Source organism: Pestalotiopsis fici (genome assembly GCF_000516985.1).
Source record: "Pestalotiopsis fici W106-1 unplaced genomic scaffold PFICI_Scf_2, whole genome shotgun sequence".
Lineage (NCBI taxonomy): Eukaryota > Fungi > Ascomycota > Sordariomycetes > Amphisphaeriales > Sporocadaceae > Pestalotiopsis > Pestalotiopsis fici.
This window is the reverse complement of record NW_006917092.1, coordinates 2,646,081-2,662,918: the sequence shown is the minus strand read 5'-3', so window position 1 is coordinate 2,662,918 and position 16,838 is coordinate 2,646,081. Positions and strand designations below refer to the sequence as shown.

Genomic DNA, 16,838 nt, shown 5'->3' with positions numbered 1-16,838 from the left:
ATACCCGACTTCCAGGGCAAAGAACTACAATGGAATAAGTTCGAGCTTACAAGGTCCAACGTATCTTGTGAACATGCCATGAATACAATGAGTCTACATTACCAGCATGCTGACAAATCCACCGTGTTCAAGTCCAAGTGCATGGTGATGAATAAAACAATGTATAAACCAGGGTGGCTTAGTATAAATGCTGCACTATAGCTGGATCATGCGACTGGCTGTATGAGCGCATGTCATTTATCGGGCTTTTCGAACCATGCTTGGCTTCATGCAATGATTTTTCCTATAATAATTTGCATAGTGATCATTTCACCGTCGAGCAATAGAGAAAATATCGAATTTTGAGTGAAGATGCGGTACGACTTTCTGACTATTGGTCGGGGCTTATTTGACTCCCCCTTACAACTTAGATTGACGAATAGGCAAGCATAACGAGATTATAATGGGTCCGCTCAAAACTTGTATTATATATACTATGAACTTGAATGCTCTCAAGTCTCTAATGTGCTTCTCTTTATTTCGTCCAAAGGACCAAGTTGGACGAGGTTCAGCAACAGGCATAGATTACTAATGGCGCAGAGCGGATGATCAACTACCAATACACCACAACTTTTGCATGTGATTCCAAAGTTCTTGTTCCTCCACCAAGACTACTAGAAGATACTGTTCAATCATCGAGAGACAGAATAGAGTCACCTAGCTGATGCGTTCATACAAAGGAAAGAAGACTATATCTTTGACAGTTTATCTGACCTTATCAGTGTGCTCAGTGGCCAACAGCGTCTCTTCCGATAAACAAATAGCCTTTGGTGGATGGGCTCTTGGGTGCCCATAGCTCGAGCTCGAGCAAGCCAAGAATAGGACAAAGCGCTGTTCAAAAGGATCGATGCAGGGGCTTGAGGCTCTAGGGCCCTCTATTGGTTCAGCAGCTTGGGGGGCAGATCAGGGCCCCCAAGCGACAAGACCCCTCATTGACGAATTGCGGCGGCGTTTAGCTGTGAACTAAAAATGCCTCCAGCTAAAGATATCGAGCATCTAGACCCTCGCTCGCAGCTAACAGAAATCGGTTCTCTTGTGCTTGTCGACTGTCTGGTGAACTCCTTTTTCTTTCTTCCTTTCCCAAGATGACGTTTCCTCTGCCTCATCAAACACGACACTTTGATGTATCATGGCCTGACGAACCATCTCCTTGAGTCTAGTTGAAACGTATTCTTGGCCAGGTAGGGGTTCGTGGCTTGGGGTCTTTATCCAATACTTACGACGTCGACGACGAGATCAAACGAGACGATAATCTTTTGACCCACCCGCGACGCACCCTCAGACAAAACGAGTCGAGCCACTGCGAGAGGCTCCAGTCAGTCGCATAAAGCCTCCTCCCTCGAGCGCGAGTCGTCGTCTTCTTCTTGTCCTTCTCGAGCTGTTGTCCCAGCCGAGCTTTTTATTCAGTGTGGTGAAAAGCAGTCATCGCCTTACTGAAGAGCTCAAAGTCAACCATGCCGACCGCCCTCGATCCCGTCATTGCCCAGGCACTGGCCTCGGGGCCTGGCTCCAAGATTCCATTCCGAGGACGAACAGATCACGTCCACACCACCTGGGCCAAAACCTTTTCATGGATGCCCGAGCTCTTCATACAGCCCGAGAGTCTGGAGGAGATTGAGCACATGGTCAATGTCGCGCGGAAATGCCATCGTCGAATCACCACCGTCGGCTGCGGCCATTCGCCCAGCTCCATAACCTGCACGTCGTCGTGGTTGGTCAACCTGGACAAGTACAACAAAATTTTGGCTTCGGACAAGGACAAGGGCATCGTGACCATGCAGTCGGGCATCCGCCTGTATCAGCTCAGTGCTGAGTTGGAAAGGCTCGGTCTGGCCATGCCGAACCTCGGAAGCATCAACCACCAGAGCATTGCGGGTGCCATATCCACTGGAACTCATGGTTCCAGTCTCCGTCACGGTTTGCTGTCGGAAGATATCCTCTCCCTTCGCATTACTCTCGCCGATGGCACCACCAAAAAGTGCTCGCCTACCGAGAACCCGGAGCTGTTCCGGGCGTCGCTGATATCTCTGGGCGCACTGGGTATCATTACGGAAATCACTTTCAGGGCAGTGCCTGCCTACACTTTGCACTGGAGGCAGATCATTGACAAGGATGTCAAGATGTTCAACAGATGGTCCGGTGACCTCTGGACGCATGCGCACTATGTCCGTGTCTGGTGGTATCCCTACACGCGCCGCGCTGTAGTCTGGTCAGCTTCCGAGACGGACGAGGCCCCCCGCGATCCTCCGGTTTCCTACTACGATGGCGCTCTTGGTTACTATGTCTACCACAACCTGCTCTATCTTGGCCAGTACTTTCCCAAGATCCTGCCTTGGGTGGAGTGGTTCGTCTTTGGTATGCAGTATGGCTTTGCCAATGGCACCACCACGGAAGCAATTCAGCCCAGCGCCAAGGCCCTGCTCATGAACTGCCTGTACTCGCAGTTTGTCAATGAGTGGGCCATCCCTCTGAGCAAGGGCCCTGAAGCTCTCCGCCGACTCAGCAGCTGGCTGAACCACCTTACCCCTGATGACCCTGACTACGTTCCTCACAATATCCCATTTTCTGCCGAAGGCCTCTACGTTCACGCCCCGGTGGAAGTCAGAGTCAGCGATACCTCCAACCCCGAGCTCGACTCTGTCCGGTCCAACACGAGCCCGTACCTTGATGTCACAAACCACGATGAGCCAACGTTGTACCTGAATGCTACCCTCTACCGGCCATACCATGCTGACCCTCCCTGCCGAGCGCGATACTATGAGGCCTTTGAGTGGCTCATGCGTGATCTCGGCGGCAAGCCTCACTGGGCCAAGAACTTTGAGGCTGACGGACGGCAGATTGAGAAAATGTATGGCCAATCGCTCGAAAAGTGGCGCGACATTCGTGATGATGTCGACCCAGATGGCATGTTTGTTGGACCGTGGCACCGCAAGTTTGTTCTCGGCCACAGCCCCAGACTACCGTTTGAGGAGGTTGAGATTTCGGAAAAGCCCAAGTGGAGTGGAGGCATCGAGTATAAGGGAATCACTGCGTCTCAGATCAAGGGTCCTAATGACCCGTGAGCAGGTCGTGTTGTTAGATGCAATGATATATGAAATCTTGATTCGCGCCTGAGAATAATCTGAAAAGTCAATTGTTCAATTCTTGGACAGCGTTCTCGATTCAATTCAAACAAGGTCTGCGCCCGATCGATTGAAAGTCGATTTGATAAGTGCAGGAGATGTGAATATGCGCGAGATTCCCTACGAGGACTATACATATCAAGCTGATCTGTAAATTACATAAACTACTTTTATATACAAATAGATAGTGATCTCAAGCGCACTGCCATTCAAATCTACTTCAAGGTATCTCTCAAATGATGGGGAGAATTACGTGGTTGCTACAAGAATTGATGAGTGTCTCTTTTCATCAGCAGCATATGTACCTCTGCAGAATTCCTCTCACGCAAAGCAAAATTTTATGCAGTTGCAATTTTCCTCGTGCTCGCATACTTGGCCTAATGACTGTATGCGTGCTAACTAAAAGTGCATTAATCCCAACAAAGCATTGACACCGAGCAAGACATGGAATGATTATGAATATATCATTATATCTATATGTCATTCTACAGAGCTATCCAAGCCCTTCTAGGACGTAATTTGTACACCCAGGATGAAATTTCCTTATTTTCTCATGCCGACATTGTCACTTGAGGCTGCTCCTTGGCTCAAATCGGGAGCCAATGACAAGTCATCTTCGTCGCCCCCGAGCAAGAGCCCGCGGGACTCGCCACCGCTCTGTTTCGCCTTGTGAGCCGCCCATCTCTCCCTTCTCCTCCGGCCGAGATCGACGCCATTGCTGTTGCTACTGCTCCTGCTCCCGCCAACGCCGCTACTGCTACCGTGTCTCCCACTCCCCCGGGAGATCCACCAGCACCAGTACAGCGCCCCGCTGCCAATAACGGCGAGCGCCGTCGCCGGGTAGGCGTAGTAGGTGATGCCGGCGCCCTCGCCCTGGCCATCAGCGGGCGGGACCCAGGGAAAGACGAGCAGGAGGCAGTTAAAGAGGGCAAAGACGACCACGGCGCCCGTGCGGGCGCGGTACGGAGAAGTCCACCTCTGCTCGCCGCCCGACGACGACGGCGAGGGCCGGTGGTGGCGGAGGTAGAGCAGGCCCAGACTAATCGCCACGGAAATAATGGAGACGGGATATCCGCCCAAATCGACCAGGAAGTTGTATACTTTACCCGGGGGCGGCACAATAATAACTAGCACAGACACTGCCCAGTGGAGTAGCAGTCCCCGGCGGGGAACGGTCGGCTGCTCATGAATAGTCGGGGCCACCGGGGTTGCTTTGGAAGACGGGCCTATTGGCGGCTGTTGTGTCTTCTTGGTTGTCCAAAATCCACTCAGAGGTAGAAGCCCATCCTTGGCCAACTCCTCATTGACTCGAGCCTGCGCAAAGGATGTGGCTGCAATATTGCCTGCAGCCGATATAATAATAAATAGTGGCAGAATGTGTCCGCCGACAACCTCGCCAAACAGATTACGGAAAAATGTGCCAGCGACAATGATTCCAGACGACCGAAAGTCCTCCTTGTCAACGACGAGAAAGAAGGCCACGTTGAGGGCCAGGTATGCAAACGAGACGATGCCGAGGGCAGCGGGAGCAGCGACCTTGAGGGTCCGCACGGGGTTCTTGACGTCCGAGAGCACTTGATTGGCAGTACTGTAGCCGCGAAAGCAGTAAATCACCTTGAGCAGCGCCGTCGCGTAATCATATGGTTGCGCAGAGCCGCCGCTCCAGATATTGCGAAAGTTTCTCTGCGCCGTGCTGAGCGTCCAATCGCGGTCCATGGGCAGATCAAGTCTGCGCCCACCGAGTTGATTGCCTTGCAAATCTTCCACGCGGCCGACGCCCCGTAGGCCCCCGACGGCTCCGCATATAATCACGAATGCTATAATGAGCAGCTTGGCGACGCCGAGTATGTTGATTACGCGCAGACCGGCCCGCGGGAACCGAGCATGGGCATAACATAGGGCCGTGACCGCGAGCACCGCAATGGCCCGAACATTCCACCTCCCTGGAGATATACCGAGGGCGTACATGGCATAGTCGCCCAAGACAATGGCGTTTGGGGCGGAGAAGCCAAGAAGCACGGCATAGGCAGCAAACATGCACGTGGCGAGCATACGCGGGCGGCGAAAGATGCGCTCGAGGTATACGCGCTCGCCGCCGCTTCGGGGCATGGCTGATCCAAGGTCCATGTAGACGGCCAGGCCGCAAAAGGAGATGACGCTGCCGACTGCCCACAGCAGCAGCGTCATGCCGACGGAACCCACGCCGTCAAAGATGGCCGGCGGTATCGTATAAGCGCCGACGCCTACCGTCTTACCCACGATGATGTTGATGGCGGAGACGACGCCGAGCTTGCCTTCATCCTGCCTTGGCTCGTACTGTAGTGCTATGGATGTGTGCGGCGGCACGAACCAGGTTTGGTCTGCCGGCGAGTAGGCTGTATAACTCGAGCCATCATCGTCTACCTCGAGCGCCGATTTTGGACCGCCATTGGTTCCCTTGGACGCTGATAGCGTCTCTGCGCCCAAATGTAGAAACCTCGGAGGCGCGAGGCTCGATCCTTCACCAAATCTTTCGATACTCCGAGCATGATCTCCTCGCCATGTCTGTGTCCGGGGCGACAGCGGGGACCTGCAGCTCAGCTGAAAGGAGCTGTGTAGTGGCGAGGCTGCGCTGGAGATGGCATCGCTAATGGACAGTGGGTAACGCCGACCACTCGAAGGCGAGTCCAGAGACAAGGGAGATGGCACCATAATGGCGTGTTTTGGTGGTTGAGGCTAACGGGCCTTTTGGGGGGAGGGCCCCTGGGCCTGAGGGCAACTGACTGAGCAAGTTTTGCGCCCTTTACAACAAGACAATGAGAATGTTTGAGAGTTGTGATTTAGGGTAGTTCTATGGGGCCAAGGTGCATAATGTGACAGCGAGGATGGAACAAGAGGAGAAGGACAGAGTATGAGATGCAGTATTCTCGAACCACGAGATAATCTTCCAATCCACTTATTGTATCATGTCTTGGGCTGTTTATTGTAGAAAAGGATAGTACCAACGATGATGTTTGACAAGAAGAAAGAGATGATTGCCATGAAAATAAATGTCGAGCAAACTGTCGGTAGATCCGGGGGAGGATTGCATGCCTACCTACTTTCTTGTTTCCCTTTTCTCTCCTATCTGATCCGCTTTGGCCTGTCAGTTTGATATTGTCCATGGGATATACAATCTCTGGACTATAGAGTTCGTGTGCCCGGAAGGTTATTAGAGCCGGCGACACTCAACACATCAGCGCAACGTCAGTCGGTTCATAATGAGTGGTGTATAGACTTTGTAGGCTTGGTGGATCTTGGCATGATCGACGTTTGGAACATGGATCCCGAAACCCGGCGATGATCATCTTTGCAATGATTGGGCACAAGTGATGGTTAGGATGGGCAAGGGGTTAAAGATTGATTGGCGGTCAGCGTGTGTTGACAACTAGAGGCCGTTAGCTACCCGTACCTTTTCTCCATACTGCAAAAGGAATGCTTTATTCCCGGACTTGTAAAGAGAAACCACCTTGTAATTTTAGATATCTCACGCCCTGGAGAATCCCCTGGTGAGTTGTCCATATTTGCACTTTGTAGGCAGAGAAGGAAATGGGAAGAATTGTGCAAAAGATGATGGTTGCCTCCTCTTGGCACAGTTGCCGTCACGAAGAGGCCAAGAGTGAAACCAGGCTAGTGGAGGGGCAGGGCATTTCCACTAAGAACCCCCCTGGCGACCGTTGAGATCGTCATGGAACCGAAAACATTGACTTGTTTCATGCTTGGCAGAGTGCATTTCGATTTGCTGGGACAAAGAAGGTAACCAAGTTATTGGGCTATTCATAATTCTTGTTTAAAGTCTGATGCTCTGCCAGCTGCATCAAAGGGAAAAAAAAAACTTCATCATTAGCTGGCAAACACAATTGATTGGGCAAGATCTAGTCATATTGTACAGAAACAGAAAAAATAATGGTATCAATTTAAAAAAAAAAAAACACAAATATGACATAATGCTCCCCTTTACTTCAATGGATGCACCACCATTGGAGAGAAAAGAAAGAAACCAAGCCATCTCTTCCGCCTCATGGGCGTCCATTACAGATTACACAAGATCAAATGGCCCACGTGTGGTTCGCATACACGTCTTACACCACTTTACATATTAAAAGCCTATTTGTGGCCTTGCAGATGCCATTGAAAGACCTTTTCAAACAATGGCTTGCCGTTACCAACCATGGTCTCTCCGTGGCACGGGATTATGGTCACAAAGTCCCACGAGTTGATGCGCGATATGCTCTTGTTGAAGGCGGGACGGTCGGCCGAGCTCATGGCGTACCACAGGAACCGCTTGAGACCCTTGGCCTCGCCCTCGGTGCTCTGGATGCTGTTGAAGAACTTGTTGACGAGGCCGTGCGAATTCCTCTCGGCCTCGGGCACGCGCGAGTACTGCTCAATGGCGGGGAGGTTGAACAGGAGATCGGCCTGGATCAAGATCTTTTCGGGCTTGAAAAACAGCACAATCTCCTTGTTGGGATGCGAGTCCAGGTATTCAACGTCAAAGTTGGCGGCAAAGTCGGCGTCGATATTGTTGTCCTGGTGGTTCTCGGGCGTGTAAATAAAGCTAAACTTTTCCTTGCCAATCTTTTCGTCATTTGCCTTTTCACGCTTCTCTGGCAGGCCCTTGGGTCCGATAAGCTTGGCGCCGGGGAACTCCTTGGCCCAGTCCGACAGAAAAATGTGGTGCTCAATGTCGGGGGCGATAAGATAGGCGACTTGCCCGCCCATTTCTGAGACCTTTGCCTTGACTTCTGGCGTGAGTGCGACAGGCGACACTACAGCCAACGAGCCCGAGGTAAGGCGTACTGCACATGGCGGACCGTTAGCCGGTTTGTGTCTTCTTTTGGGTGTTGCGAGACGGGAAGAGAAACGAATGTGCCTGATCTGACTCACCTATGGTTGCACGACCGCCCACGCGGATCATGCCAAATCGTGCAAATGGTACAGAGAGTGTGACCACATTCGGTGTGATGTCGCGAATGACCATCACTTCCGACGGTGTCTTTGGGATAAGCTTGTTGGACATGGCGAAAGATCGAACGTTGATGTGATTGGGGTATTTTGAGCTCAGTCGCAACGGGCGCACAACAGCAGTAGACAATATAGCCTGATGAGTTGGTCTAAATGTAGTATGACGAGTAGTAGGAGTCTGAAGTAGGTGACGGCGGCGGGTGTTTGGGATGTCGCTTGTTATAATAGTAGATGTTGTTGCGACAAGTTGAGAAGATTCTCGAAATGGCAAAGTGATCAGTGCAGAGAGGAGGGAAGAATGGGATGATGTTTGGCCGGTTGTCGTGAAGCAGGACGGGAGTCGCGGATATATGGGCATCCTCGACATTTAATTATAATGTAATGTAGATAACTGCCTTGTCTGGGGGGGTACGTCTTGGCCTAGGTGGCAGAGGCCGGCTCTCGATGGCGTGACCTTTTCTTGGATGGTTCCTGACCTTTTCCTTCTGCGTATGCACGGCCGAGGATGACCAAGAATAGGTAGGTAGGGAGCGTATTGCAAATGATGAACGAGGCGATACCGAGGCTACCTACCAGCGGAATACTACTACTGCACTACATTACCACGCTGCTTTGCTTAAATTTGGCATGCATGGCAGATGATTTGACTGGCTTTGGAGCTAAAACTGACCACAGCCGCCATCAGCCCTGTGAGAAAGGTGCGTAATCGATTCCCCAGGGGCATTCTAGACAAAGCCGGGCCCTACTCGAGGTGCGGACTTGGTGCGGCTGCATGCTGGGCCATCTGAAGGGTACTACCGAATGCAGGCAATGAACCCATGACATCACTGTAAATTCTGGTAAATTCTTTCACTACCGGGCAGCCTTCGGGTTCCCTGGGCGCAGAGTTGGCTGCTGTTTCGGGCACTAAGCAAAGGCCGGCAACCCGATTCTAGTGGAGTCGGGTCCCAGCTTATCACCAAGCAACATTTCCATCGTCTTCAAATTTTGCGATTTGGAATCTTTCCCAACTGACAACGAATGCGCTTTTCAAAGAAACTCCTCCTTTTCCGCACCATCGTCCGCATTACAAAGTCCAAAGAAGATATTCGGAAGCGAACTTCCATTTCTGGAATCAGACGTGCGGGAGGCGACCGAACTTTGTTTGGTATCAGGGACGACACAACAGGTGACATCTGACATTCGACCCGCTTCCACTTACGAATTTGTCTGATGATCATCTCGGATCTGTCATTCACACTACTAGGGTACGACTCAAAAGGGGGAAGGGAAAATCGACTGCATAATATTTCGTCAAATCCAACGAGCGATTAAATCTATACACAGTTATACTAGGAAACACTCAAAAGGAAACCCAATATGATAATCCAACCCTTCTTCCTTTTCCTCCCCAAATCTCAGTAATTGTCTGATCTATACAGCTCGACGCGCCCCGACAATTTTCCAACATGCCACGGCTTTGTCTTTACAATATCTTCATTTCAGGTAAAATGCCTTGATATTGAGAAGGACAAAGATGGCAATCTGCCACCAGGCGGTCGGATTGTTGTAGTTCCTGTCAACAATGTACAGTGATCGAGATAGAGCATTGGCCTCGGACCACTCTGCCTTTTGTCGCTGCTGGGAGACAAAGGCAAATATGAAAAAGGCAATGGACGCGACCAAGACCCAAATCAGCCAGTCGCACGGGGTGCATGGGAAGCAATAGCAACATGTCTCGGCCAACGCATCCGCTCCGCCTCGTGTGCGCGGTTCCGTGAGCGCAGTTCCCGGGGATGTCTCCGTTTCCGTTTCGGCCCGGGTCTTCTGGCGCTCATCAAAGAGCCTCTCGGCATCTGCAGCGTGTGGTGAAAGTTCAACCACGGCGGATATCTCGAAAGCCTCGTTCGCCAATGTGTTGCCTGCATTGATCTCGTTGATTATGCCGCCATACTTTTCCAGCTCGCGCTCGAGAATGGCAATCTGCTGTCTTGGTGCATCATCAGAAGGAGGTCCGGACACGGCGGCGGCATCCGTCCGAGCCGCGTCGAGTCTTTCTTGGAGTCTGCGTCGGTCGGCCTCGAGCGAGACATCCATGTCCTCCAAAAAGCCCGGGTTGAGCGCCATACCCTCGTCGATCATGCGGCGCTTCTTGGTCTTGTACGTTGCGATGGCGGCCTGCATCGCGCGGTAGTACCGGAGCAGGAGCCGTCCAATTTCCACGCGGGCTGCCATGTCTGGATCGACCGGTCTTGCGTCCGATGATGCAGACTTATTTTGCTTTTGCTTCTCGATCAGCTGCTCCTTTTCCTTGAGCAGCTCCTCACTCTTGCGGAGCGCCTCCCGGAGTTGATCTTCGGTCTGCCCCAACAGCTCCTGCTCTTTGAGTTGTTCCCGATTTTTGCGTAGCTCATCCCGAAGCTGAGCCTCCTTGCGCTTTACTCTATCCAGTGCGAATTGAGCCTCCTTCAGCTGGTTCCTGGATTCTTGGAGCTCCTCGTTGTCCTCGGCCTCGGCCTCGAGCTTTTCGTTCTTTTTAATCAATTCCTGATTCGTGACTTCCAATATCTTGACCTTGTCTTCCTCTTCCTTTAACTGTTTTACCCGTACCTTGACCCTCTCTTGAAGTCTCCAACGTGTGCCACGCAGCTTTTCGATCTCATCCTCCATCTCTTTAGCCTGGCCTTTCAACTCCTTGATCGCTTTGGCGCTCATCTGTCTCTGCATTTCGGTGACCTCTGGACCATAGACATGCTGGTTGTTTTCTCGTTTCAGTTGCGCAATTTCTTCTTGGAGTTTCTCAATATGTTCCTTGTTCTTCTCCTCGAGCTTCTGTTGACTGGCTTTCGAGGCATTGTAACTGGCGGCCGTCTCATCTTGCTTTCTCTTGAGGTCGCTAATCTCCTTTCGTAGGATAGATGTTGCCTGGTACCAATCATCAAAGTTGCCTCCTGTCTCGGCTTTCTTCTTGAGGTCGCTAATTTCCTCTTCTAGGAGAGCTGTTGCCTCTTTCCATTCCTCATGGAGCTGTGCATAAGCCGAGCCCCGCAAGCGCCATTCATTCGTCTGTTCGTTGAGTTGATGTTGCAACCTGCTCAAAGCAACCCAGTCTTTCTTGGAATTATTTGTGATCCGACGGACTGTAGATTCCAATTCTTCAATCTTCTTGTCCTTTGCATCGCTATCGCCAGAGATTTGATCATGATTGCCTTTCAAATCCTCGAGCTCCTGGTCCAGTGACTTTTGTCGGACGTTCACCTGCTCGAGCTGCTTCTGCAAGTCTTCAATCTCGTCTGTCTTTGACATGTTCTCGGCCTTGATGTTGGCGTATCTGAGTAGCAAGTCGTCATGCTTCTTCTTCAGATCATTAAAGTCTTTGGTTAATGACTCTTCTTTAGCAGTGAGGTCAGCGAGCTGCGTTCCCAGCTCTTGAAGTCGCTTCCTTCTGTCATTATTTTCGCTCCGGATATCTTCATACTTATCCATCACGTCGTAATTTTCTTGTTCCTTGTCGCCGTTTTCTTGTGCAAGTTTTTCATTCTCTACCACCAAATTTGCAAAATCCTCCTCTGCTACTTCCAGCTCCTTTTGCAATTCAGCCAGCTGCTTCTGCAACTCGCTAATCTGTTGCGATTCTGATTCGGAGAGCTGGTTCTTCAAGTCATTGATGGCGCCTTCGCTCTGCTTCTTGAGCTCGTTGTGGGTGTTTTGCAGAGCCTTGAAGGCGTCGCTCGCCTTTTGGTGTTTCTCATTGAGCTCAGCAATTTCCTTCTCCAGAGCCTCAACCTGCTGCTGCTTCTTCTTCTGGTCGTCCTCATTCTCCTTCTTTTCTGCGTCCTCTTGAGATTTGATCTTTTGGATGAGGTCGCTGTTCAACCTCTTGAGACCGTCAAGATGCTGAGAAGCCACCTTGTATTGGTTTTCTAGCTCGTCACGACTATCTTGTAGCTTCTTGAGCTCTTCGCTCGACGACTCTTGTTTCTCGTTGAATTTGGCAATCTTTTGTGTCAGATCGTTGATCTGATTCGTCTTGTCCGTGTCTTGTCCCTGGGCTTGGCTATGAGCATCTCTCAGCTTCTTGAGTTCTTCCTCCGATGCGGATTGATCCGCGGTGAGCTTGGAGTTCAGGTTCTTTAGATCGTTGATCTCCTTGTCAAGCTTCTCCGCATTTTGGGCCTTGAGACCCCGCAAGCGAGCAATTTCTCCCTCAAAGGAACTCTGGATTGTCGTTACAGTGTCTGCCACTGCCCTCTCAGATCCAGCGCCTCCTGCGGCTCTTTCCTTGCCCTCGAGCCACTGCTGAAGGCCTTCGAAGGGAAAGTCAAAGACAGCCCCGTCTTCATTTTCGACATGGTTGTAGCCATAATGAGAAACGAGTGCGCCCAAGGTCGCTAGAAGTTTGTTCTCGTTATCAACCGTTTCCACCGGCTCCTCAAAGGGCTCAAAATCCTTCAATTCGCGGTGGTTGGCAACTTGGCGCAGTATGGGCATTACATAGTCCCTGCGTAGCCGCTCCTCCCGTGAGCCCCCGGCGTCGCTAGCTGCCGGGCTGGTGTCTGTGGGTGAGGTGCTTGGGCTGCTCATGTTCATGCCGTCCAGTTCAGCCGACAGGGCTGAACCCCCATTAGATTCGGAAGAAGACTCGGTGGGGCTTGTACTGCGACGCGCACGTCTTTCGAGCTCGTTGATGCGTGTCTTTGCTTCTTGAATCTCTTCCTTCAAATCCTCATGGCTCTTTCGTTCAGCCTCGAGTTTCTGCTCGGCCTCCTTGCGTTGTGTCTGCTCCCTCTCGAGCACGGGTTGAAGTTTGTCAGCCGCATCTTGAGCTTGTTTCATTTCCTCCTTGGCTCTGTCTCGCTCGTCTTTGACCGCTCGTATTTCGTTCTCTATAGTATCATATTGACGCTCATACTCGGCCTTGTCCCGCTTGACATTTTCGAGCTTGTCCCTCTCGCTCTTGATTTCAGCATCTTTCTGATCTAATTGTTCCATGGCAGTGTTGAGTTCCTTTTGATGTACGGCCTTTTCGGTCTCGTGAGACTTTTTCAGATCTCTCACCTCGTCGGCATGATTTCTTCGAGTAATCTCGTCCTCTTCTTTCTGCTCATGAATCTCTTTCGCTTGCGCCTGGATCTTATCCTTGAGCTTCGTGATGGACTCCTTGAGATTGTCGACTTCTTCGTGATATCCTTGGTTACTATCTGCTTGTTCGCGCAGTTCCGTCTTTCGATCTTCCCACTCTTTGTAGGACACGCCGGCCCATTCCTTGTCCTTGATCTGCCCGCCAATCCAATCATTCACATTGGACTCAAAGGACTTGAACGCGCGCTCGCAGACGCCTTGAATGCACCTATTAAGCCATTCACTAGCCGTCTGTTCGACTTCCTCCTGAGTCGTCAGGCCCGTAATGGCCTTGTAGAGTTCTTGGGCAGCGGACAGACTCTCGTCGTCGCTGAGGTTCTTGAGCAAGTCCTTTCTCCATTCCTGACCAATCAGCCCTTGTGGCTGTTGGAGGGCATTGTTAAAGTCCTGCTGGAATTGCACCGCCATGGTTGTGGAAACAATGGAGGGGTGCCAGCAAGTCAGTTGGGGGAAAGAAAAATTAGTCGTGAAACCTGCAAAGATCAAGGCAAGTCGAGGTAATTACAATCATGAAGGGGAAAGGGGGGTTTGCTCGAGTAGCTAGTCATGGAATTTTGTCGCAATTGCATTACAAAGAATACGTGCAAAATCCGCGTTCGGGAGCTTTCGTAGGGGAGGATCGTCTTTGTCTTGCCAGAAGCATCGAATCCGTTGTAATGGTTTCTTTCTGTCTCTTTGGGCAGGCTGTCTGAAGCAACTTCCGCAAGCGAACACTCAGTGCTTTTCGCGTTATGTCGTTAATGTATTGATGCTAAAGAGTTGGAAATCATGGATATAGATGTTTCCTCAGGGATCTTCTGTCAGAGCCGGGGAGACTTTTTGCGCTGTATTCTTTGTACTCAATCATTTCAATATCCAGCTAGCTTCAAAGAATTACTCTACTCATTTGTTATTGTCCGCAATTCGGCCGTGCTGAACATGACCTTTGGTAATATCGACATGCTTCCACAATCTCGGTCAGTTGCAAATTGCTACGATGAGAGGGCGTAATTAACCAAGACGGATTTCCGGGAGCTTTGCTACGTTTTTTCAACAAATGCAATCCCAGGCAAGTCTGTTGTATTACTCTGTGCACACTGGAGACGCGACAACCGTATGGAATATTTCTTCAAATCGAGCCCTTTGCTACAAGGCACGACAAAGCGCGCAATAACCCTTCTTCCGTACAACGCCGCGCTAATGGTACTATCGAAAGGTCCTATTAAACAACAAAACATTCCTCCACTGACTAATTATGCCAATTGCGGGAGCCATAATCATCATCACCCTGGGTTGTCCTGTGCTCGATGATGGATTTCTTGATGTCATAGGCGTCAATAATCGCGTTGTATTGAGCCTTGTCCAGATGGAGGATGGCTTGGTGCTTCTGAGAACCATTTCCCTTAGAATTGCTCTCGCCGCGTTCACTCGTATCCAGAGGTTCTATATTTCATGTCAGCTCCACGCGCCTGTCAGTACAGAAGGATTCAACGTACCCAAGGTTGGATGGCCGTCTTCGTCAAACTCGAGCTTCATTCTCTCGTCCTTGATGAGAAAGCTGACGTAAAAGATGTTCTCTACTGTCTGCCCGAACGATCGCGGGTTGATAACGCACTTGAAGTAGTCCAAGCCGCCTGTGGATTTTAAACCATACGAGTCCATCATAGCCTGTACCTTTTCGTTCACCTCGTCTTCTTCACCAGATGCGTCATCGAACACCTTTTCAGCCGCAGTTTGCGCTTCTATTTGTACCGATGTAAGGCGCTTGTAAATCTTGCCGCATATGACGGTCAAATCGCTATCCTCTTTTCTCTGAATTTCATTGGCGTCCACAACCTCGGGCCTTGTCTCCCTCAAAGCGCCAGGTCGGAAGGGTGCACTTCGCTTGGCAATCTTGCGAATCTTTTTCTCAACAGAGAGAGGGCCAAGAAGGAAGCCGGACACGGCAGAGCGGCGGATGCTGGGCAAAGAAGAAAACCTTCCGAGATGCTCCCAGTTGCAGAGATCGCCATCGTCGCCAATCTCGTCCTCGTCATCGGACTCTTGTCGGTTCCGTCTGCCGGGCTGCCTGCGCTGGCGTTGGGTGCTCGTAAGCTCTGGAGCCGTGTCGTCTTGAATTCCGGCACCGAGTCTCATGTATCGCAGAGACTGGGTGACGAAGCTGTCAATGTCGACGCCCTGGCCGGCATCTCCAGACGTGAGCAAAGCCGTCTTCTTGTACGACAGCTCGACTGTCTCGACCAGCAGCCTGGAATCAATGGCGGCTTCGGCAGTCTGCTTGACATTTCCAGATAGCGCATTTGCTCGCTGAATCAGAGCTCGCACGCCGTCCTCGCCGGGTTGCAGGTACTTGTCCCTGTTGATCCTCGCATCCTCTCGCAGCTTTCTCAGACCGCGCTGTACTTGGCGTCTTTCCTCAATGGGCTGGTCTGGATCGTACTCATCTGAGTCGTTGCCGTCCGCAACATCGTCGCCGGAGGCCTCGCTGGCCTCCTCAGTGCGGCGACGAGAGTTGGCTTTTCCCGAGCCATTGGTCAGGCCGCGCTTTCTCTTGGAAGACTCTGAAAGACGGCTGTTCTTATCCCTCGAGTTGGAGGAGTACTGACTGTTCTCCTTGTCAGATCTCCTATCCGGGGAGATGGGCGAGGAGGGAGTCGACGACATGGCGAAAGTCAAGTCCCAGCCACAGAGACTCTAGACGATGCGCGGCGCACAACAAACGCCGGGTATCTGTGATGGCAAGACAAGATGTCACCAAGACAGATACGCTGTGGCTCCAAAGTATCGACACGGAAGCAATCTCGGTACAACGACCAGAACACACCTGCTTGATTCGCCCAGTGGTATTGGATCTTTTGGTGGCCTTCAACAGATCGCGTCGCTAGTCTTGGCGAGACGCGACTTTTAATTGATTGCGCTAGAGGTTGTGATTGTGTGGGCCGGCAGAGTGTGGGAAATTGATGGGGACTTAGTGTATTTAGTATAAATGAACGGATCTGGCTATATGGGTTTAGTTAAATAAAGTGCATAAGACCTAATTGCCTCCTACAGCCTACCGGAAATAGCCGTTAAGCCGGAGGTCCCGGGGTCTGATGCTTTTATCCGTTAAAACGAGAGTTATACCTATTATTTTAGTTAAAGTTAATTTTTTATACGCCTTTTATAACGAGCGATTTAATCGAAATGAAAGGATAAGCCTTATTGCGATAATTTGTGGTGTAGTTTGTAGTTAAATAGTGGTGACTATACCTGTGGTTAGGTTATAATTTATTATACCTAGTAAATGCACGAAATGCTTAAAGTCTTTGGGTCGCATTGCTTTTATAAGCCTATTAGCGGTGTTTTCCGTGGATGTAATTTTTTTAATTAGAATATTTTTAATAAAGATTTTTTATTAAATATAATAAAAATACCTCTTAATATGCTTTTTTGTAGGTATGCTAGTTTGGGCCTTTGTTTACGCTTTTGCGTTTGTGTTATTAATTAATAGAGGAATTGCCTTTTAAAGCATTATTTTTAGTTTTTTTAGTAGGTTTTTAATAAATGCGGCTTTATAAGCGCCTTTATTAATAGCGTAATATTTAGCTTTTATAG

General features: G+C 50.5%; 5 protein-coding genes across 5 annotated transcripts; 1 reads left to right on the top strand and 4 right to left on the bottom strand.

Annotated features, from left to right (window-relative positions):
* Nucleotides 1–1,493: 1,493 nt before the first annotated feature.
* On the top strand, nt 1,494–3,101 carry PFICI_03003 (D-arabinono-1,4-lactone oxidase; the record flags this gene model as incomplete). Its single annotated transcript, XM_007831584.1, has 1 exon — nt 1,494–3,101. One exon carries the CDS (start codon nt 1,494–1,496, stop codon nt 3,099–3,101), a length of 1,608 nt encoding a protein of 535 aa, XP_007829775.1.
* Nucleotides 3,102–3,704: 603 nt separating this feature from the next.
* PFICI_03002 (uncharacterized protein) lies at nt 3,705–5,852 on the bottom strand (the record flags this gene model as incomplete). Its single annotated transcript, XM_007831583.1, has 1 exon — nt 3,705–5,852. One exon carries the CDS (start codon nt 5,850–5,852, stop codon nt 3,705–3,707), a length of 2,148 nt encoding a protein of 715 aa, XP_007829774.1.
* Nucleotides 5,853–7,286: 1,434 nt separating this feature from the next.
* Nucleotides 7,287–8,199, bottom strand: PFICI_03001 (uncharacterized protein; the record flags this gene model as incomplete). Its single annotated transcript, XM_007831582.1, has 2 exons — nt 7,287–7,978; nt 8,067–8,199. The coding sequence occupies 2 exons, from the start codon at nt 8,197–8,199 to the stop codon at nt 7,287–7,289; spliced, it is 825 nt and encodes a 274-aa protein (XP_007829773.1).
* Nucleotides 8,200–9,620: 1,421 nt separating this feature from the next.
* Nucleotides 9,621–13,673, bottom strand: PFICI_03000 (uncharacterized protein; the record flags this gene model as incomplete). Its single annotated transcript, XM_007831581.1, has 1 exon — nt 9,621–13,673. One exon carries the CDS (start codon nt 13,671–13,673, stop codon nt 9,621–9,623), a length of 4,053 nt encoding a protein of 1,350 aa, XP_007829772.1.
* Nucleotides 13,674–14,493: 820 nt separating this feature from the next.
* Nucleotides 14,494–15,908, bottom strand: PFICI_02999 (uncharacterized protein; the record flags this gene model as incomplete). Its single annotated transcript, XM_007831580.1, has 2 exons — nt 14,494–14,687; nt 14,741–15,908. The coding sequence occupies 2 exons, from the start codon at nt 15,906–15,908 to the stop codon at nt 14,494–14,496; spliced, it is 1,362 nt and encodes a 453-aa protein (XP_007829771.1).
* Nucleotides 15,909–16,838: the final 930 nt, after the last annotated feature.